This window comes from Uranotaenia lowii, chromosome 2, assembly GCF_029784155.1.
Source record: "Uranotaenia lowii strain MFRU-FL chromosome 2, ASM2978415v1, whole genome shotgun sequence".
In the NCBI taxonomy this organism is placed as follows: domain Eukaryota; kingdom Metazoa; phylum Arthropoda; class Insecta; order Diptera; family Culicidae; genus Uranotaenia; species Uranotaenia lowii.
Window position 1 is genome coordinate 96,339,809 of NC_073692.1, and position 24,255 is coordinate 96,364,063.

The 24,255-nt window shown below is 33.2% G+C and overlaps 1 protein-coding gene across 6 annotated transcripts in view; it reads right to left on the reverse strand.

Annotated features, from left to right (window-relative positions):
* LOC129745835 (vasorin) overlaps nt 1-24,255 on the reverse strand; it is a 596,253-nt gene that overhangs the window by 38,342 nt on the left and 533,656 nt on the right. For 4 of the 6 annotated variants that reach the window (XM_055739197.1, XM_055739194.1, XM_055739192.1 and 1 more), the window contains 5 exons: nt 13,414-13,973; nt 10,834-11,784; nt 10,179-10,768; nt 9,770-10,126; nt 9,414-9,573 (listed from right to left, as the gene is read on the reverse strand). In XM_055739197.1, coding sequence (XP_055595172.1) covers nt 9,414-9,573; nt 9,770-10,126; nt 10,179-10,768; nt 10,834-11,784; nt 13,414-13,575 — 2,220 coding nt within the window. In that variant the 5' untranslated portion in view covers nt 13,576-13,973. The remainder of the gene's footprint in view (nt 1-9,413; nt 9,574-9,769; nt 10,127-10,178; nt 10,769-10,833; nt 11,785-13,413; nt 13,974-24,255) is intronic. The other 2 variants (XM_055739196.1, XM_055739195.1) reach the window with 2 other exon arrangements.

The window sequence follows — 24,255 nt, forward strand, 5'->3', positions numbered from 1 at the left end:
TTCAATTGTCCGAAACTTCGTGATGATGCATTTTCTTTGGAAATGTTAAGCCTATTCAAAATTGGGTTAATTTTTTTATTCGTGTAGGGCCAAGAGGTGTAACTGAATGTTTGACAGAACGGCCTAATTAGTTTTTTCGTGTAGGACCAAAGGGCGTAATTTCAAAACTAGCTATAAAGAATGACCCTAATGAGTTAAATTCCTTCAAAAAAGGAAAAAAAAAGAATTTCAATACCAAATTAAAAATGGCCGATCAGTAGGGCGAAACTTGCAGGCGTAACTGGAACCAAAAACAAAAAAGGCTGAAACTCAAAAATATCTGTTATTAGTGAAAAAAGGTAAAGTTCTTATTAACCAAGAAATAATAAGTGAATATAGAGCCCATTTCTAGATTTTCTTTAACAAAAAGTGGACGATTTTTTAAATAGGGCTTGATTTGATGTTCCAAAATTTCGAACGCGTTTTTCTCGTTTCGTGCTAACTGCTTGTTTCGCCCTTATGAAATGTCACGCTAGATTTATAATATTTTTCGTAGAACATAAGTTGTTTGTAATCATAAAATTAAGCTTTTGTGAATTTTTAACCGATAAAAAATGGGGTTCTAGATGGATAAAATAAGAAAGAAAAAATTAAATAAATTGACGGACATTGCCACTGTAGACTGTACTCATCAAATATTTTTTATTTTAAGTGTTTGTGGTCTTGTGTGTCTTATAGTGTGTTTTTTTTAACAATTCTCTGTCCGTCATCTAAAAAAATTCCTTCTTACAATCTGAACGTTTTCAATCTCAATGTTTCTCCCTAAACTACTGCTGAAAAAAATACTTGTCTTCTAAGCCTTCAAAACTCATTTTAAGTTAAATAAATTGAAGTTCAAATCGACAAAAGTTAACCATATTTTAATTTTATTTCAATCCTCATTGCCTGAAATTCCTAAACTTATTGATAGTTATGTTTCGATTCAAACTATTTATTCTTGAAACAAATTTTTTTTATTCGTACAAAAATTTTCAATTTATTTCAAATGCAAAAATTGCAAATTTCAAATTTGAAAGCTAAACGATCAAAAAACTGGAAGCAATCTGCCGTAATTGAAAAAAGCCTAAGCAAGTCTGAGATTAATTGTTTGTCTCAACTGCGTAGAAAAATTAAAAAAGTTGAATGAAAAACATCTATAAAAATAGCAGAATCTTGTGCATGTATCGTTTTTATTTAAATTTTATTTAGTTTATTTTGTGGGAATTATTTTTAACTTTTTTGAATAAAGTACGTATTCGAACTGTTTCATTTCCGTCAAACGGGGCATCATGCAACAGCAGGATTAGATGTAACACCTGTATAACACTGAACTTATTCAATATTCAAATGTTTATAATGTTATCTAGATAGAATCTTATGATAACAAAATGATGTCGAAAAAATCCTAACCTAGTATAAAGGATTGTCTAAATGATATCACCACAAGTTTTAAAAGATTTGGATGCTCTTTACTAACACTGCTAAATTAAAAAAAAATTTCCACTCCGATATACTTTAACGTAAAAGAAACTTTTACACTTTATTTTTGAAAATTGCGTAGGGTAAATGTACCCGACCTTGGCACCTAAGGCATGGTTTGCCCTTTTTTTCAACATTCCAACCTTCCTGTTGAGTGCACCATAGAACATCCTATGAAGAATTTACTTGCTAACTCGCTTAGAGTTCAACAAAAATATGTTTTCTCTATGGAACTTTCATTAATGTGAGCAAAATGCATGCAAAGTATTCACTGCGGTGCTCCAATTACTTGGCCGCCGTACCAATTGTTTGCCGTTTCGATGATCCGATTCTTGGCCACCAGCAATGGGCAATAGATCTTTACCAACAACGCTCAATTGACAGTTAACAGAATCGTTGGCTATTCTGAATATATGGCCACTGACAGAATGACGTCAGCTGAGCGTAAAGCTCTATGCGACGATGGAACACCGGGCTTCACTCATCCAAGAAAAAGGCTTCTGAAAACATTGATGAAATTTGGTTGGAAGGGAAGCACAAAATAAGCTTTCATTTCAAAAAGTCGGAAGTCCAGAATTTCCGCAAATTTTTTTTTGATTTTTAAAACTTTAAACTTTTTACTCATTTAAACAAAGTGATGATTATAAGCAGCTCAGGTTGTTTCAGAATATTTGTGTATGAACAAGAATCATTGGTTTATGAATGACAACCAAACCTTCATCAGGGGGACCGATTTAGAAACGAATTATGTCCGCGAGTGGTTTGAACTTTCTCTTTTTTATGAACATTAAATCCCTTTGATGAAATCTAAACTAACATATTTTGTAAGAAAACTTTTTAAACTGGACACTTCGAAAAATTTCTCCAATATGCATACAGTAAGTTACTGAATAAAGCCAATCAATCTAGGAAAAGTATTTCAGATGGCATGGGCTTATCTAGACTAGCCCAGGTTTTCAACGTAGAGTTTTTAAAAAAGTTGGTGTGGTCCAGCTGCCAGAATGTTGAGGTGAAATATTCGTATCTGGCTACGATTGATTCACATTCCTCGAAATTTTTTAAAGAAATTTCACAGTTCATCATTTTTGCGAAGTTTTTTGATACAATTTCTTCAAAATAAAAATCAAATACGACTTGAACGAGAGTAATACTGAATGGTTTGAGTGTCAAATAAACGAATTATTAAAAAAACGACTTGAACTTGGAACTTGGAAACGACTTGGTTGTTGTGAAAGTGGTATTGTAACGTTGAATTGAAATATCTTTTTTTGAACTTTTCTCATCGATTAGATTTTTTCAAATATTGGAAAAATTGCTTAGATTTTCTCAGTTTTTTTTGAGGAATTTCCTGACTTGAATGCTTACTGGACAAATTAAGGAATGCTAAGCCTAACGACAGATTCATTTACGACATTTCTATGGTTCTGTGCATCATGATGTGTTGTCATTTATAAATCATTGTTTAAATTATTCCTTTTGAGTTTTTATAGACCATAAGTTGATAGTAAAATACTCTAGGAGACTTGCGATTGCGACACATAGGGTTATTTTCACTACCAAACAAATTTCTTCATATTGTGGAGTTTGGCTTCATAAAGTAAGAAATTGAAAAATTCCTTGAATGGTATTTTAAAATTTTGCCTTTTTGAATTTATTAGCTGAGATTATGAGCTTCTAGCAAGAGCCATCTCGAATTCCCGGGGCGTTGCGCAGTGGTTTGATAGGACAAATTAATGTTAGAATTTAAACCTTGCTAAAACATTTTTTTAATTAGACTGACATCTAATATTTAAAGGAATGATTGGAAAAAAAACGATATTTTCCTGAACTTCCAACTTCTGTTTCCAAGAAAAAAATTAGAACAAAAATCCAAAAAATTAAATCTAAGTATATGCAATAGTATTCACTGCGGTTCCAAAACTCAATTAATTATGTATTTTGTATACTAAAGTCATAAATTGCCTTCGATCTAACAGTTTTTAGAGAAGAAAAATCTTAAGTCTTGTGAGTTGCTTAATTTCATTTAGTTTTTTTTTATTATTTCGAACCACTGTGTTCTGTAGGAGACCACGTGGCATTTGCTCGGCAGATTGCAATGCAAATGCTGTTCGCTCACATACCAATGTACCTTCGATTCATGGTTCCCAGATAGCGAATTTTTCATTTTCAATGCTTGGATATGACTTTTAGTTAGTCGAATCTCTTATGTTCTCCAACTTATTTCGAAGCTTAAGTTGATAGAAACGGTTTTATCATACAACCCAGTTAGTGTGAAAACATTTGTGCATAGTTGGAAATGAATTTTAAGATGAAACATCAGTCCTAAAATACCTCTTTAATGAACATGTATTTAATCCAGCTTCCAACACTGGTGGTGTATTTCGATTGAAGTTGTATGCCAAGAAAAGGAACAAAATAAGTTTTGAATTTTTATTCAAAACCTAAATAAATATTCATTCTTTTCTCTTTCTAGTATTTTTTTATTTTTAGCCGAGTTTAACTGTAGGCATAAGTATTTATTGCATATTTTTCAAATGAATGTCCGCGTTTGAAATCGCATGTGAATTAACCAGCTGCACTAGAAAGGTGAGTTCATCTGATTTTCATACAGTGATTTTCAACATTATTGCCTCGGATGCAGATCGAAAAAAATTTACTACTTTTATAAAGTACAAACAATAAAAAATTCGATATGCACAAATTTGAAATAAATGATTCTCTTCGCAATGAAAATATATCCAAAATTTTTAAGCTCAATTTTGACCTGAAAATCATGAAAAGACATGTTGGCATGCCAAGAAAAGGACCATGCCAAAATAGGGCTCACTTACCCTACCACATGGGCTAAACTTACTTAATTTCAGTATTTTTCTCTGTTGCAATTTTTGAACATATTTGTCGATTTGTTGTTGGTTGATCTTATCCCACTTCTAAAACGGCCTTTCTATTTTTTTTTTCTATCTAATCTACAATCATTTTTTTTTAAATTAATATAGAACTAGTGTAAGTTGTGGACTTAACTGTCAATAGCTATTTCACATCGAAAACACATGGACCAAAGATTTCTGAGTTGACGCTATCAAAATGATCATTTTTACGAAAAAATGGTCCTTTTCTGAGATGAAGCTTTTGATATTTTGTCAGATTTTGGTACATAAGAACTCAAAACTTATTTAAAATCTTTTTATTATTTTTTTTAAGAATTCATATTTTGTCTAGATTTTCTAGTCTCAGAAATTCAATACTTTAGAAAATTGACCCTCTGGAACCCAAACTTTTTTGTAGTGAAAAATTCCCTGATGTTGTATTTTTTTATTAGAAATAATTTATGTGTTACAAAAAAAAACCATTATATTTGATTTAACAAACAAAATATTTTTAGGCAAGATGAAATAATCATTTTTAAGGAACATCGGTCATATTTTTTAATCCAAATATCATTTCATCATCTTTCTTACATTTAAGGCTATCTATTATTTTTTATTCATAAAAAAATTATATGAAACTTATTTTTCTGAGACATTGAAAATGATGATTTTTTGGTAAAATGGACCATTTTCTAGTTTTTATTGGTTTTTAAAGCTTCTCTTCGTTATAGCGAATGCCACGCGCATATTAAACAGCTGTCATCATTTCGGAATCTTAACACATCATCTTTTTAATCATTTAGTAAACAAAAAAAAAACATTAAAAATAACTATTCGATGCGCTTTTATGATAATTTTAGTAAATTCAGCCTTAAGGCGAGGTTGAGCACTGGATGGTTAATGTAATCTTTCAATTTTCAAAATTTGATTGGATAAAATATACCTAACTAGCTCTGACATTACAAAAGAACGTTTTGAAGTTTTTTTTTAGGTTAAAAATTTCAATTTATTTAATATCTTTATTGAAGGCTGCAAACATTATTCGGTATGATATTTTTTTGACATTTCATCAAATTCCTTCTTAGATTCAGAAAAAATTCTAAGAAAAGAATTATAATATTTTTAATACATTTTACAGGTTTTTTTTAGGTTAAAGGGCACAAATTTATTTAAAGATTTTTTACCATTTTCAAATATAAGCCTTGAATATAAAAAACCAGATCTCCAAAAATGAAACTAAATGCACATTTGAATGCAGCAGTCTCAAATCAGTCAAAATCGGCTCTTAAATATTATGCACGTTGCAAAAAATGTGGCAAAAATAATAAATTTGATTGGAAAAAATATATCTGACTTGTTCTGACATCATAAAAGAACGTTTTGAAGTTTTTTTTATGTTAAAATTTTTAGTTTTTTAACACCTTTAGTTAAGATTGCAAATATCATTCGGTATGAAATTTTTTTGAAATTTCGTTAAATTCCTGAATGTTCTAAGATGTTGAAAAAACAATAAAAAAAACTATTGTCAATTTTTATAATACATTCTACAGTTTTTTTTAGATAAAGGGCACAAATTTATTAAATTATTTTTTACCATTTCCAAATATAGGCCTTGAATCTTAGAAACCAGAGCTGAAATAATAAAATGAAATCCGCATTTGAAGTCTGCATTCCCAAATTAGTTAAAATCAGCTCTTAAATTTTATGCACGTCAAAAAATGTGATTCCTTGTACTATTTATCAGAACTTAATGCTTCTTTTCATGATTTTTTAATTTCTCTAGGCAATTTATTATAAGAGTTACTTTGCATAATTTTTGAGTGCTTATTCCAAATATTCGTTTTTTTAGATTAGCTCTTGATTCTTTGATATTTTTTGAACATAGGTAGAGTAGATACGTAGATATAATTTTATTGAACAAATTTGTGCATTTTTTTGGCAAAACTTTAAAACATCTCAAATATTGTTAAAATCAAGATCTTAACTCAATAATCAACTTTTCCGAAAACTACGTTAATTTTCATTTGAGAAAAAGTGATTGATTTTTTATTTTAGTTTTATTCTTCCAAATCTATCATTAACGGGAATTTTTTAAAAGATTCAAACTAAATTGAATCTTTGAAATTATTAAAACGTTAGGTCAAAAACTTATGCAGTCTTCAACAATGCTATTGAATGAATTTAAATTTTAATTATCAAATACTTTGAGGCTTTCTTAAACGATTTCCTTGAAATGCTGTAACCTTTTCGATTCAAATTTTGTAGAATTGTAGAATTTATTTTTTTTTAAGCGTTGTATCTTTGAAATAAAATAAACTCGACGAGATCTGAGCCCTTAAATCAGCTTTCAGTTTTCATATAGTTTTATTAGTTTATCAGTTATCATCAAAGATCGACTTTACCCAAAACTGATCGATTTTACATTCCCACACGCCATTTTTTTTTAAATAAGCGTTTATAAGCAGAATCTGACAAAAATCAGAATGCAGGAAAACCAAATCTTCCAAAATCAGTTTTTGAAGCGTAGGTACAAAAATTCTGTTCTCTTCTGTTATTTTTTATTAATCGTTTCGATGAATTGGTAATCAAGAAAAAAAAAGATAATCACATAAATATTCATACCTGTTTATTTGACAAAATTGTAACTATTCAAAACAAAAGGTTAAACATTCATTTAATTTGTTTCAAATTAAAAAAGTCAGAAAACTAATAAAAATATAGAGAAATATGAGAGATTTAAATTCAAGAGCAAATCAATGAAACTAGAATTGCAAAAGCTTCAGGGTTCAGAATCTTATTTTATTATTTTATTTCAGAATTTAATTTAGATTATGAAATAAAATTCATTGAGGGCAATTCACAACATGATATAAATTACAGAATGGATGAAAACAACACGATTTTTCCAAATCACTTAACAGAAAAATATAACAGAATATTATAAAATAAACTGAATTTTTAAAATTAATTTTAAAATCAAAGCTAATATAGATCAAAAACTTAACTCAATCTGAGATAAGCTTGCCAGATTTTTTTCAGCACATATCCGGGCCGGAAAACCGGGCACTTTTATTTACAACTTGGCAATATCCGGGCATTTGGTTTCAAAAGTGATTATCATAAATCCGGGCAATATCCGGTGAAATTTTTCACAACTCAGGAAATATTCAACGAAAATAAAAAAAAATGTTTTTTTTTTATTAAATCTCACCGACAGATGTTTAATAGTATTTTAGGCTTCCAAAAAACCTTTAATAATTATTTTTATAAAACTTTCTCAAAAAAATCACTTTATAAGGCGTTTGTTGTTTTTATTTGTTTGGTTTGCCAAATATAGTGAATCAATCCGGGCAAAATCCGGCAAATTTTTCAATGAAGCCCGGGCAACCGGGCCGAGCCGGAATGATCCCTAAATTTGTATTCCAAATCCGGACAAACCAAAATAAAATCGAGCAAACTGGCAACCATAATCTAAGATCTAGAAAAAAAAAAAATTGAAAAATGTTTTTTAATTTTCTGCTATTCAACAACAAGTGTGCTTTTTTCATTTAATTTATGACATTTATTACGAGAGATTTTCTAATATGCTCATAAATCAATATTTTTTAACTCCCTGGTGTACAAAATTCTATCATTTTATAAAAACCATCGCATTATAAATTATAGATTCGAGGATTGAAGTTGTATCAAAGGATATCGAAAAAAAGTTTATGTTGGAAATGGGTAGAAAAAGTTTAAATTTATTTTGATTAAGTTCAATGAGATCAATTTGGTGAAGAAGAAGCAGTGTACAATATTCCCTACCCCCTCACTATTCCAAAATGAAAGTTTTTCTCACTAGATATTATAGTTTTTATTATAGGTCGATTTAAGAAAATTTCTTAAATCATCTCCGAGCACTAGGACATTGCTTGATTAAACCCCTGTTGACGGTATCTTTTCAAAGTTTTTATTGTGTTGTAACAATCATTTTTAAGTTAGTACCTCAACCATTTTTTAGTAAGTCAATTCAGAGTACTGCCTAAGGAAATCATCGTCCACGTTCAAGTAATTCACATCCGGAAAATGTTCAAAAAATGTTCCAACCCCTTCGACCGTATACTGGAATTAACAAATTGATTAAATTTTGTGTGAATTGATATTTTTCCAAAAATTTTAAAAACTTACGGCCAAAGTACCAGTTAGCCATAACGATCCGATCACAATGAGGGAGAACAATTTCATCGTTCCCAAAATTTAAAAATCTAATCAAATGATAGATTGTAGCAAATTTTGACTCTTTTTGAACAAACGACAAAGCTGCACTAATTTTTACTTTCTAAGAGTATGGTTCATCTATGCAATGAGCTACCAACGACTAGTCAAAAAAAAAATTGATAAATGAAATTGATTGTTTTCAGACCTTCTAACACGCATCGTAATTCAGTCAAAAAAATACACAAACCATTTTACTTGACACAACGAACATCTGTCGAAACAAAGGTCGACAACCATACACAACCTAAGTGGTTTCCGTAAGAATTACACGAGAACAAACCGAAAATTATAACATTCAGTTAAGTAGAAAAGTTTTCAAATTTGTCGAAGTACCTGATATTTTTCAGGTTATTTTTTCAACCTTTGGAAAAAAAACCTTTGCAAATTTTATTAATCTATAATTTAAATTTCTTGGAAGAAACTAAAGAAAATATCTCTTCTGACTGTGTTATGACTGTTACATAATTTTATTCCATTCTCAAAAGCTGCTTAAACACCGTTGCCAAACACGTCTACACTTAGCCAAACCAGCCGATGAGTTTTATATTTTCGTGCGCTACTCTGCTTATATTATGTATCTTAACTGACAGTTATTAGTCTCTACAACACTAGAAAAGCGGGCTCAACAATGCAATCAGTTTTAGTGTTCTAAAATCACACCACACATCGCCTTAAACCATTGGTTATTTTTACTAGATGGTAAGATTAATGCAAACTCAAGTCCAAACATATTTTTTTTCAAAGTTTGGTGATCGTTAGTTTGTTACGGTTGCCGAAAAAACTTCGCTTTACCTTGTGCGAGTTGAATGCGGACAGGGTTGCCAGCGATCCCAGTGGTCCGTTGGGGCTCGGGGTGGGTCCGCAGCAGTTCACCGGAAGCCCGGCGATCGGTAGCGTGCCTTTCTGCTGCGACAGCGACTGCATTTGCTTGGAGCGACGTCTGAAAAGAAGCCTAGCCATTGGTAGACGAAGGTACAAGGTTCGAAGGCAAAGTTTGGTTTGGGTTCGGAGCGGGAGGATCAAAGGGTTTTTGGGGAGGTTGTTGAGAGACAGAGTTGTGGTTGTGTGTGTGAAAAATTTGGAACATTACTACTGGTGGTTTCAGTGCATTGTGAAATATTTAGTTAAACGATTTTTTTAATTAATACCTGCTGGCAGCGATGAAAACAATGACTGCTACGATGATGGTACCACAGATGGCAGCACTGGCGGCGATTGTGATTTTGTCCATGTTGGAGGCGGGCGATGCGACTGTTCGCACCTCTCGACACTGCTGGTAAGGCACGGTATCTGGCGAAACGTTGATTTCCTCTAGCGAAACGACGCAAACGATGATGCACTCAGCCGGTGGAACGTTCTTGATCTTGAACTCCCGTTCACTGGCTTCTAGGGGTGGGCCCTGTTTGAAGTTCTTATCGCCAAAGAGACGATAAACAACACGGAACCCTAGAATGTTGGCAGTGTCCGAGTCCCACTGGATGATGACCGAGCTGTCTTGTCTGGAACTGGATGGACATGGGTATTAGGGGATTGGTCTTGCTGAAAGATATCGCTTACCTGAAGGCATTTTTGACCTGAACCTCCTTGCTGTCATCGATCTGAGTGCCCCGCTGCGGTGGATAGCCGAGCACTAGCGGCGGCCGCTGCTTGTGCGAGGGAGAATTGTTATTGTTGCGCCAGTTCTTCGTAACGCTAGCTTTCGTAGTGGAGGTGGAGGTCTGCGTCGAAGTGCTTTGCTTAGTGGTGGACTGCGTCGTAGTCGTTAGCGTAGTGGTGCTATCGGTGGTTGTCGTCGAACTCGGCGGAGCAGTTTCTTGCGAGGAAGGAGAGGAGGAGGGTGGAGTAGGGGAAGTGGAAGGGCTAGTGGTCGGAGAGAGCGTCGTGAGTGCTGTGGTGCTACTACTGATAGTATTGGTGCTATTCGCTGACGCTCCGGCCGAGCTCGGCGATAGGGTGGTCAGAAATGTGGTTGGTCGTGCAGTGGTTGTCGTTCTTGGTAGGAGCGAATCTACCACTCCAACCGGTCCCTCGAGACTGACCTCGGCATCCGGGCAGGTGAGCTCGTCCGGTTGAATTGAGTAGAAACCACGATCATGGAAGCGACTCGGCGATCCGCAGAACTGGGGGTTCCGTTCACGTGAGGTGACCTACATCAAACCAAATAAACTCATAAATATCCGATTCAAAGTACAAAAAGTACCCAAACTCCTACCTGTAAATCACCATTCCTGATCCACTCGGCAACCCAGCGCAGTTTGCAGTCGCAGTGTAGGAATCTGCCACCCAAGGAGAGCCCTCGAAGGGTTCGGTTCAGATGCAGAAGAGCCTTCTCCGGTACCGTGGGAAGTGGATTTCCATCAAGAGCCAGCAGCGTTACGGCCGGATTTCCTCGGAAAGCTGTTTCTGGCAGGGCGGTAAGCAAATTGAAACCAATGTCCAACACCCTCAATTCTCTCAATGAGTGAATTGCTCCAACTGGGAACTCCGCCAGTAAATTGTTCAGCAAACTGAGTGAGCTCAGCGTCTTCCGGATACCGGAGAAGGCCGTTTCGCCTAGGTTTTGAATAAGATTTCGCTCCAAATTCAGAGCGGTCAGTGATTCGAGGCCTTCGAAGGTTCGCATTCCACCGACTCCGGGCAGTTCTCGGATGCCGTTCTGGGAAAGGTCGAGGAAGGCGAGCGTCTTGAGGCCTCGGACCGCTTCCGGTACCCGCTTCTGCTTGGTCCCCTTCAGGTTAAGATTCTTGAGACTGGTTTCGAGTCCACGGAAGGCGAACGGGGCCAGAGTTACGTTGTTGTCGCTTAGCTTAAGGGTGGACAGCTTCGTTAAGCCGTTGAAGGCATCGTTGGGAATAGTGTTGATACGGTTCTTGGAAAGATCCAATAGGTTTAGAATGTTAAGAATCTTCAACGCCCGGATCGGCACATCGTCCAGCAGATTGTCTTGCAGGTTCAGATTTTTTAGAATATTTTCCTGACCCCGGAAGGCGAGATCGTCTATTCTGCGGATCTTGCAGCTGCTCAGCTGTACGTTGAACAGGCGCAGGTTTTCGAACACGCCCGCGTCTATCTTTTCGATCGTTGAGTTGTTGACGTACAGCAGATCGAGGGGCGTCGTTCGGGCGTACTTATCTAAGGCGTCCACTAGGGTGGGAAAGTCGACCTGTTGAATGACAAAAGATCATATTTAGCTTGTTTTTATCATTCTGCAATTGCAAGGCATCTGATGATATGTCAAACTAGTTACGAAGATCAATCCATAATGACGCCTAATTTTTACTTCATACTTACTACTCCAAATAAGTTATGACATTTTTTTTTCTTCAAATTAAATTAGGGAAAATATGTCTCATGTCTCATGTCTCATGTCTCATGTCTCATGTCTCATGTCTCATGTCTCATGTCTCATGTCTCATGTCTCATGTCTCATGTCTCATGTCTCATGTCTCATGTCTCATGTCTCATGTCTCATGTCTCATGTCTCATGTCTCATGTCTCATGTCTCATGTCTCATGTCTCATGTCTCATGTCTCATGTCTCATGTCTCATGTCTCATGTCTCATGTCTCATGTCTTATGTCTCATGTCTCATGTCTCATGTCTCATGTCTCATGTCTCATGTCTCACGTCTCATGTCTCATTTCTCATGTCTTATATCTCATGTCTTATGTCTCACGTGTCGTGTCTCATATCTCGTGTCTCATGTCTCATGTCTCATGTCTCATGTCTCATGTCTTATGTCTCATGTCTCATGTCTCATGTCTCATGTCTCATGTCTCATGTCTCATGTCTCATGTCTCATGTCTCATGTCTCATGTCTCATGTCTCATGTCTCATGTCTCATGTCTCATGTCTCATGTCTCATGTCTCATGTCTCATGTCTCATGTCTCATGTCTCATGTCTCATGTCTCATGTCTCATGTCTCATGTCTCATGTCTCATGTCTCATGTCTCATGTCTCATGTCTCATGTCTCATGTCTTATGTCTCATGTCTCATGTCTCATGTCTCATATCTCATGTCTTATATCTCATGTCTTATGTCTCACGTGTCGTGTCTCATATCTCGTGTCTCATGTCTCGTGTCTCATGTCTCGTGTTTCATGTCTCATTTCTCATGTCTCATATCTCATGTCTTATGTCTCATGTCTCATGTCTCATGTCTCATGTCTCATGTCTCATGTCTCATGTCTCATGTCTCATGTCTCATGTCTCATGTCTCATGTCTCATTTCTCATGTCTCATGTCTCATGTCTCATGTCTCATGTCTCATGTCTCATGTCTCATGTCTCATGTCTCATGTCTCATGTCTCATGTCTTATGTCTCATGTCTCACGTCTCATGTCTCATATCTCATGTCTTATATCTCATGTCTTATGTCTCACGTGTCGTGTCTCATATCTCGTGTCTCATGTCTCGTGTCTCATGTCTCGTGTTTTATGTCTCATTTCTCATGTCTCATATCTCATGTCTTTTGTCTCATGTCTCATTTCTCATGTCTCATATTTCATGTCTCATTTTTCATGTCTCATATCTCATGTCTCATATATCATGTCTTATGTTTCACGTGGCATGTCTCATGTCTCCTGTCTCATGTCTCCTGTCTCATGTCTCGTGTCTCATGCCTCATGTTTGAGACCCAATTACCCATGTCTCTTGTCTCAAGGCTCAATTTTAATCTAAGTCTGTTCTCAGGGTGCTCAATTTACCCCACACTGTATTCGCTCTTCAGTTTTTGACACACAAATTTCAATTCCGTTTTTTACTTATACTCACTATTAACTCTTATACTCACTTGATCACATTGCACGGACAGCTCCTGTCCAAGGTTGTAGGCACATAGACACGTGGTTTGCAGATCCGGCACCTCCCGCTGCCAAGGACACTGGCCGGCGGCAAAGCGGATGAAGAGCAGCGTCGAAAGCAGCAAACTTAACGATATTCGTAACGATTCCATAGTGGTGGCGCGCGGAGAAAAAGTTTGCGGGATACTCGAGAGTCTTACACACTAATCAACTAACGGGGGGTTTTTCTTAACTAACAACGGTGTAACAAATTTAAACAACGAGAAACAAAAAAAAAATCTTCTCCACCCAACGGTCGAACCAGTTGTAACGAAAATCAAACAAAAAATTGCAAACGGTTAACTGGTCCCGGGCATTTGGAAGTATCTTTAGGGGGATCTCGGTGATCGATTATTGGCGGGCATTTGCGCATGGGGCAGCACCTAACTAATTTCGTGCACTATTTCTCGCGCCGGCGATGCGTGGGTGAGCGCTTGTTCAACGAATGGTTCAATCCAGCCGGGATTGCTGCTTTGGATTATGCTGCTTCTGATGAGAACAACGCCAAGATCTGGAAGAAGGGAAGAAAAGAGAAGAAAGTTGTGGTCAGTGGAAATATTGACATGATTGCGCCATTGCGTTGTTTGGTGGAAAAATGATTGATGATAAGCCGGCGCTTAGCATGTCTCGAAACCGGTTATCATAGCATCTCGCTTCTAGTTTATTTTGCTGCCCAATGCATTTTGGCAGGGGTCAGCAACCTTTTAAGTTGAAAATGCCAAAAATTTCAATTGAGGCCCTGATTAGTTTTGAGTTTGCGACTAAGTTGTACAATTTTTAGTGTCATTTTTGTCATTTTTGTCATTTTTGTCATTTTTGTCATTTTTGTCATTTTTGTCATTTTTGTCATTTTTGTCATTTTTGTAATTTTTGTAATTTTTGTATTTTTTAAATTTTTGTAATTTTTGTAATTTTTGTAATTTTCGATTTTTTTTTTTGATTTTTGTATTTTTTGTCATTTTTGTAATATTTGTAATTTTTGTAATTTTTGTAATTTTTGTTATTAATGTAATTTTTGTAATTTTTGTCATTTTTGTAATTTTTGTAATTTTTGTAATTTTTGTAATTTTTGTAATTTTTGTAATTTTTGTAATTTTTGTAATTTTTGTAATTTTTGTAATTTTTGTAATTTTTGTAATTTTTGTAATTTTTGTAATTTTTGTAATTTTTGTAATTTTTGTAATTTTTGTAATTTTTGTATTTTTTTTAATTTTTGTAATTTTTGCAATTTTTGTAATTTTTGTAATTTTTCTATTTTTTGTAATATTTGTAATTTTTGTAATTTTGTTATTTTTGTCATTTTTGTCATTTTTGTCATTTTTGTCATTTTTGTCATTTTTGTCATTTTTGTCATTTTTGTCATTTTTGTCATTTTTGTCATTTTTGTCATTTTTGTCATTTTTGTCATTTTTGTCATTTTTGTCATTTTTGTCATTTTTGTCATTTTTGTCATTTTTGTCATTTTTGTCATTTTTGTCATTTTTGTCATTTTTGTCATTTTTGTCATTTTTGTCATTTTTGTCATTTTTGTCATTTTTGTCATTTTTGTCATTTTTGTCATTTTTGTCATTTTTGTCATTTTTGTCATTTTTGTCATTTTTGTCATTTTTGTCATTTTTGTCATTTTTGTCATTTTTGTCATTTTTGTCATTTTTGTCATTTTTGTCATTTTTGTCATTTTTGTCATTTTTGTCATTTTTGTCATTTTTGTCATTTTTGTCATTTTTGTCATTTTTGTCATTTTTGTCATTTTTGTCATTTTTGTCATTTTTGTCATTTTTGTCATTTTTGTCATTTTTGTCATTTTTGTCATTTTTGTCATTTTTGTCATTTTTGTCATTTTTGTCATTTTTGTCATTTTTGTCATTTTTGTCATTTTTGTCATTTTTGTCATTTTTGTCATTTTTGTCATTTTTGTCATTTTTGTCATTTTTGTCATTTTTGTCTTTTTTGTCATTTTTGTCATTTTTGTCATTTTTGTCATTTTTGTCATTTTTGTCATTTTTGTCATTTTTGTCATTTTTGTCATTTTTGTCATTTTTGTCATTTTTGTCATTTTTGTCATTTTTGTCATTTTTGTCATTTTTGTCATTTTTGTCATTTTTGTCATTTTTGTCATTTTTGTCATTTTTGTCATTTTTGTCATTTTTGTCATTTTTGTCATTTTTGTCATTTTTGTCATTTTTGTCATTTTTGTCTTTTGTGTCATTTTTGTCATTTTTGTCATTTTTGTCATTTTTGTCATTTTTGTCATTTTTGTCATTTTTGTGTCAATTTTGTTGTCATTTCTGCGTCATTTTTGTGTCACTTTTGTGTCATTCCTGCGTCATTTTTTGTCATTTTTGCGTCATTTTTGTAGCATTTTCGTGTCATTATTGTGTCATTTGTGTGTCATTTTTGTGTCATTTTTGTTTATTTTTTAGTCATTTTTGTTACTTTTTGGTGTTATTTTTGTGCCACTTTTGTGTCGTTTTTTATACTTTTTGTTTCATTTTGGTATCATTTTAGTGTTAATTTTGTTACATTTAGGTGTCATTTTTGTCATTTTTTTTTCATTTTTGAGTCATTTTTGTGTTATTTTGTGTTAATTTTGTGTAAATTTCGTGTAATTTTTGTGTCATTTTTGTCATTTAGTGTAAATATTGTGTCATTTTTGTAATTTTTGTAATTTTTGTCATTTTTGTCATTTTTGTCATTTTTGTCATTTTTGTCATTTTTGTCATTTATGTCATTTTTGTCATTTTTGTCATTTTTGTCATTTTTGTCATTTTTGTCATTTTTGTCATTTTTGTCATTTTTGTCATTTTTGTCATTTTTGTCATTTTTGTCATTTTTGTCATTTTTGTCATTTTTGTCGTTTTTGTCATTTTTGTCCTTTTTGTGTCCTTTTTGTGTCATTTTTGTAATTTTTGTCTTTTTAACTTTTTGTCATTTTTTATCATTTTTGTCATTTTTGCCGTTTTGACATGTTTGTCTTTTTGTCATTTTTGTCATTTTTGTAATTTTTTTTAAATTTTTGTTATTTTTGCCTTTTTTGTCTTTTTTGTCATTTTTGTATTTTTGTTAATTTTTGTCATTTTTGTCATTTTTGTCATTTCTGTCATTTTTGTAATTTTTGCCATTTTGTCATTTTTAGATTAGTTTCGCTTGAGGTTGCCAACCCCTGCATAAATGGGTCGCATCCTGGGGGCATCGAATTTCGAAGCAGACGAGCCAGGCATCACGAAAGCATCGGTAGCAAGAGATCACGATTCGTGATTAAAAATAAAGCTTGATTCTTTTGCAGCTTCTACTAGCCTCCCGGAAGATGCTGCTGCACTTCTGAAAGGCGGTCAAACCTTATAAGCGCCATCGATAGTCGGTTCGGATTTGACCGTTTCTATACCGCAGATCGAATATCACCGGGCGTCCATCAATATCTATTAAAGTGAGATGCACTTTAGCTAATGAGGACAGTTTTCATTCTTTGGGGTTGCGGAGAAAATAGGAAGGAATGGATAAAAAAGTAGCTTTCGAACGGCTAGCGGGAGTCACTTGACCTCTTGAAGTAGCTAGCTGCAGTCGTGTGAAAGGAGGAGCTGATTGAAAAAGAAAAAAACTTCACATGGGTGGGAGACACCAACACGAGAGCCGGAACGTGACGGGTTCAAGAAATCGAATGACATCATTTTCTCGGTAAAAAATTATTGTCCATATTGAAGATGAATGATATCGATTGAGTGCAAATTAAATTGATGAAAACATTTTTTTTTTCTTTTTTTACAAAGGCTTTGGTTAAGGCTTAGTCAGTCAAACACACGCCTTCCAAATATTGTAATACCGAAGAACATTCTTTTTAAAAATGTTATTTTTGATAAAGCTGGCTAATTTATAATAGATGGCTTTATCCAAAAAGTATTATTAGTTCAAATGACATTAAACCATCATTTATCTTCGCTGAATGATTTTTAATCGTAATTTATAACTACACGTTGTTAAACTCCATTTAACTACCTGAACATGAATTGCATTACACCTTGTCGTTGGTCTTCGGTCGTCCGTCACTAAATGAGTTAATTACACCTTCAGCGGAATCCCTTTTACGGGTTTAACGGTCGTCGAAGATTAACGTCGGTTGAGCCTCCGGTATCACATTTCATCTCCAACGCAAGTTAGCCCATGGACCCTAAATAATTAATCCCTCGCCCGCCCGTTTGAACCTTCAACGGCAACATCAAATGGGATTTAGTACCTTTACAGCAGGCCCATCCCATTAAACCGTTTAACGAACGATAACCATCAGCGCTCATTGGGTTGGGCTTATTCCCATTGCATTGATTCTAGATCTGCCAAGAGCAGATTCTAGGAATTCTGCTCAACTGCCCTTCGTCCCACGCGCTGGTTGACGGTCCAGAATCTGTTGGCTGTAGGACTGTGATCCATTTTTAATTAATTACAGCACAGTCACAGTGGACTTTTAGCGGTCCGGCAGGCAAGCTAGCTGGCTATTGGAAGCTCATTAAAACAAATAGTCACGTAGTCGTCCGTCGTCACTGGATGGGGAATTTCGTGGTTGGATGAATTAAACCGAGACGTCTCGTTGATGGAGCATGCGAAAAAAATGCTCCAGAAGATTTGCATTTTTTTTTTATACAGAAAGTGGTTCTCAATTTAAATACCAAATATTCAAAACTCCACATTTCTGTGTAAAACTCGTTAAACAAATGCAAAAGGCTTTTTTGCATAAAACGTTTTATAGCATGCATCGAATTGACGATGCTGGTTCTGGATGTTTATTTTATTTGTCAGAAATTTTCACCATATCCTGTCAAGTGGTTTTTGATACTGCATAAAGATAAAGAAGTGCTTTCACCAAAAACTATGTGCAAGATCGTGAGCTAAACGTTGCCCGAAAAATTTTGTGCAACGCATGCCTTAAGGACTTTCCGTGGTTTTTGGATCTTGCTCATCGTATTTGCACAGGTTTTTACGTTATGATATTACCCGATCCAAAAAAGAAAATAGTCACCTTCGTATGATATGTTGAGGCCATCTGGAATTTCCATAGTGGAACCAGTGATACATTGGTGAAGTACATCTATGAGGACTTGAAGACAGAAGATAACAAAAATATCCGTTATATCAGACCAACTTCACCTTTTTTTTTCTTGTTTTTTTTTAACAATGTTTTTGTTTGGCAAAATTTGTCCGGATATTAGCCGGATTTTGGATTGAAAATTTTGAATTTGTTTTCAGATGTTGCGTGGTTTTTTTTCAGGTTTTAAGACAAAATTGCGCCGATGTTATTCTAATACCATGAAACTTTTTAGGCAACTTTTACATTACATTTGAACAAGATAAATGCACAAGCTCTCGAAAATCATTTGAAAAAAGTACATCACTTTTCAACGATAAGCAAGGTTGTTGAAATCACAGAAAAATCTATAATTTTTCAAACTTAAAGCAACTTTTCATCACAGAATCTGTGTCATAGTACACAGCATTTGGAAAATATTCACAGATTTCACAGATTTTTTAAAATTTGTACGTATTTCCAAAATAAATTTTTTTTTTAATTTTTAGATTTTTATCTTTGTTTTGGAAATGTAAAACAGACTCAATTTTTCATGACTTTTCAAATAAATTTATGCTATTTTCATTACAGAAATCCTTCACAGAATTTTTGGGTAACAGTCATAATGTTTTTTCTCCAAAATACAAAATCGGCCGATATGGTCGGTAAACGTTATCACGAAAATCATCTCTCGGAATCGAACAAGTTTTTACAGCTAAAAACCATACATGATAAATGTAATATAATGCCTCAAACTTTTGAAAAGAATTATTCGAAAATTAATATTTTAACCAATACGAAACTAATATTATTCACTTTCAAGTGAATTAAAAAAAAACAGCATTTTTGATGTTTATTTTTCCAAAACATTTTTTTGAAAAATTTGGCGTTTTGAATATGAATCTTTTCTCAGTTTTTGTCCATCACCTGCTTTATTATATTTCTTATTTTTTACATGGAGCAGGATTGGGATTTTTTACCACTGTCTAGTTTCAGATATATAACATAAAGTCTACATTATTTGATTTTTTATTTAAAATAGAAATCATTCAAACCAGAAAAATGTCACTACAACTACTAGCATCGATTTCAAGAAGTTTTTGAGCTTTTCTGAACGTTTATCATTTTGTTTTGAAAAGCAATAATCTATTTTAGATTTAAAACAGACTTTAAATTCTCTTAAATCTTTGGAAGTTCCAATGTAATGTGTAATGAACGAGAAATAAAAAAAATTATCGCGGTTTTCATGTAAGTATATGATAGATTTAAAAATATGAGTTTAAACATCTGGAATATACCTACTTTCAGGACCGTACGAAGAACCGCCTCATGGAGGGAGGAGAGTTTTGGTGGATGATTTTTTTTTATATTATAAATACTATTGCTTAAACAGTGCATGAATAAAAAAGTAATTTTTGTAATTTTAGTAGGTACTATTTGAGTATCTATTTTTGGTACTATTATATTAATAGTTTTTCGTGAATAAAAGTTACTTCTGAAAATCCAATTGAATACTAAGCTGATTTTTTTTATAAAACCCTTAGTAACGAAGTTAGGAACTTACTTTCACCAATGGTTAAAACCTTTGAATGTGCTGCAGAGTCTAGTAGATTTAGTTTATTTAATTTGGGCGTAAAATAGCGTAAAACAGCGTAGCGTCAAAATTTTCATAAAAATAACTTTTATACTCAAATCGAATAAACTGAATCCACCAAACTCTTGAGCAAATTGAAATATTTTATACACAGATGTCAATAAATCAAAATTTCAAAAGTTAAAGGAAAAGATAAAAAATAGTAGTTATAATCTGATTTTTGCAAACTTGAATCAAATTTGTAATTTTAGTTTTAAAATTGGCTCTTGTAATAACTGCAATATTAATAATCTTAAACTAAGGTTGCTAGAATTTTTTCAGCACGTATCCTAGCTGAAAAAAATTCTTTCATCAAAATTTATCGACACATTTAAATCGTATTTTAGGCTTTCAAAAACCCTTTTCTGATTATGTTAAATAAAACTTTTTGAGAAAATTCCGTTTTGGGGGTGTAAATAAAAAAAAAATACCACACAATTTGTTTTTTTTGTTTGATCAGCCAAATAAAGTGATTCAATCCGCGCTTTTTTCAATGAAATCCAGGAAACCGGGTTGGACTGTTCTCAAATTTTGTATTGAACATCCGGGCAAAATGGCAACCTAATCTTCAACAAAAGTCTTAAAATATAGAATTCCTTGCAGATTTTTTAAACCGAAAAGTACAAATATTTTTCCTAAAAATCCACAATTAAATTGTTTTGGATGTTTGAAGGTATCTTTTTAAACAAAATTTGCTTAATAAACTTAAATTCAACTTCATATTTGTGATTTTCAGTTGAATTTTTGAATCAAACCAGCTTTGATTAAAAAAAAAATTTTTTTGAATTGAACTAACAATAAAAATTATCAGTGCGCAATCTCTTGCGATTTAAGTTCCTCAACGAAACATTAATCTTGATATTCTTATCTCTATTGTCAAACATATTAACGAGCTAAATCAGAATATGACTTTTTAAAATAAAACCTGAATCTGTTTGAACCTCAATTCAAAATTTAAAATTTGTTTATGAAATAGTTTTATCGGCTATATCGGTGAAATTTTATATTCTATGAGAAAGAATAGTTAAGAATTGAAAGATTATAGACGGAATTAAAATTACCCTTCCGCTCATTTTCAACATCTTTCATTTTATTCTAATCTTCTAATCTTTCAATTCTTGAATATTCTTTCTCAAAGAATATAAAACTTTACCGAATTTAAATAGTAATTTAAATCGGACTTTTTGATTTTTCATCACGCTTGAATATTCAAAGCTTTTTAATAAAACATCAAAAGACTCCATTCAGAATTCCATTAATTTTCGGCATTTCAGTTTGATTTTAAATTTTCTCAGTTTTCGTCTTATACAAGATCATTATAAAATTTGACTAAAACTATGAAAACTGTATGTGGGTACAAGTTAGTTATCAAATGTTCAAAAAAATTTGAACAATTTTTTATGTGAGCAGAAGGTTTTTTTTCCAGTTTTGAATCCAAATGTTCTCAGATAATACATAAGCTTTTGAGATTTTTATTCTCTACGTATTCGGGACGGGTCAAAACAGGCATTTTTACCCAAAAATCTGGCAAAATCAGAACAATGGGTTTCTTTATTTTAAACGCAAAAACTGGATAATATCTGGAGAACTCTGGTATTTTCCATAAAAAGGAAAAAATAATTACAATAAACACATAAAAAATGAATATTTATCAAAGCAGATCAGCAGGGTTGATATTTCATTTTACACCATACATTTCGTAAACTAAATTTGAGTTTCAGTTTTGGATTTTGCTAATATTGTTAAAAAAATCAGGGCAAATAATCAGAAATATTTCACATAGGATTGATCGATCTTCAGAAAAAGATCGATATCCATGATCGATTCAGAATAGTAACGGAAAATTACTTGATTTTAAAATGCACTTGAAAATAAGTTTAAACAGGCAAGTCAGAAATTTGAATGAAATATCAACTTTTCTCAAAACTTCAAGTTATCATGAGTTCTGCGAACAAAGTTACAGAAGTTTCATGTATTTTTACTTTTCTTCGTTTATCAAAGGTGATGGATAGAATTAGAGAAACATGAGGTGTCAAATTACGAAAGAACAAAAGCCGTAAATATCATTAATTTTTCGAAGAAGATACAGCCGTTGTATCTTTTTCGAAAAATTCATAATATTTACGGCTTATGTTCTTTCGTTCTTTGATAGCTCACGTTTCCCTAATTCTTTCCATCACCTACGAAACTGTGATTATTTTCAGGTACAAAGATGTACCAAGCGATTTCATAACATCAGTATTGATCTCGTTTATCAAATTCTTAAGAAGTTTTAAACCAAACTGAATTTTAAATATTTTTGCAGGTTTTAGAAAATATGTTAAATGAAATCAATTTTTTTTTTCAAACTTTCTGTAGTTATGTCGAGAATACTTATAATGATATTTTTCCATTTTTTTAAACTGTTGAATTTTACTTTTTTAGATCATGCATCATTTCTATCGTAATATTATTCCTTGTCAAACTATTTAAATTTTAGAAATATTTTTAACAAACTTATCTCTGTTCTTAATTCTGTTTTTTTTTGTTTTCTTGAAACATAAGCTCTTAAATCTAAATTTTTAATAACAGAAAAACATAGTTTCAATCTTCTGTTCTATCCAGGATCCAATATTTCAATCGAAGGTGACAAAATACTCAGAGCTTGTAAATTTAATCTTCAAAACATGTGATTGGAAATTTCAAAATTTTCATAACTTTTTTTTAAGTATTAAATCATGTTTAAGGGATCGATCATAATTATTAAATTTATCTTAATAATTTGAAAAATGATTCGAAGCAGCAACTTTAAAACTAAATTTTAATGCCTAATGTCTACTATCTTTGTATTTTCTTTTTATTTTTTATCAGGTTATATTGACTATTCACGAAATCACCCATATCCCAACATTTTCTTGCCAGTATAATTGAGCATGAAGTTATTATTTTAAACTTTAAAAATGAACTTTTTAAGCAGTTTATTTAGATAACTGGAGGATTTTTTTTATTAACAGGTTTTTTCTCAGACTTTTAACACTGTCACTTTTGAAATAGTAATAAAGCATGGATCGCTACAAATCTGGACGCGTTAAAACGGGTCTATCTCGGAGCTATGTGAACGAAAAAAAAAGTTTTATAATCAAAATGTAAGGTTTTTATTGCACTTCAAAGGAAAAATAAGAAAAAAAATATTTCGATATTTTTTTGATAAAATTTTGAACTTTTCTTCTAGAACCACTCATCAAAGTTTGGACACCCTATTCACTGACCTCAGCAGCCATTTTGTTCCACAATCTCTTCATCTCTGTTGCTTCCCGAGTCGTCCTACCATTCTTCTTCATCTTCTGCTTGACAATTGCCCAAAATTTTTCGATAGGGCGGAATTGAGGGCAGTTGAGTGGGTTGATGTCCTTTTCAACAAAATCCACCCGTTGGCCGAATACCACAGTAGTACCTTCTAGCTGTAGTGGCAGCATGCCAAATCTGGCGAGAACTTTACTGGTCTTTTGTGAGACCTATTGTACGAAAAAAAAAACATTTTTTAAGGCACTCCTCCTTGTACATTTCGGAGTCCATGGTCTTGTTTTTCACAAAAACCGGGGTTTTTCGTCCGCAGCAGCAAATACCTTGCCAGATCAAACACTTTCTTGCCAACTTATCGGCAAAAACGAATTTGAACTTGGCGGGGACATCACCCCGACCAGTGCAGTGCACCACTGCAGTGGCTTTATAAAATTTTTGGCCAGGAAGCTGCCCAAAATCCATCTTTGCGTACGTTTCGTCATCCATGAGGATGCATCCGTCGTACTTCGTTGGAATCTTGTTGTATAACTTCCGGGCACGTCCTTTGGCTAGTAAATTCTGCTTGAATGTCCGGTTTGGTTGCTTACTGGCTTTCGCGGAGACTGATCCTTCTGCCGGTGTACCGGTCGACGTTGAATTTCTTGGCGATGTCGTAGTCCCAACACCTTCAAATGCAGTTTCTGATTCTTAGGTCCACTATAACGCTTGGCATGAACCTGCCGATCGATAGTATGCATCTCACGGAAACGTTTGAGAACGCTGCACACGGTTGATTTGAGCATTTTTAACGATTTCGCGATTTTTTTAACCCGACCACGTCGGTTT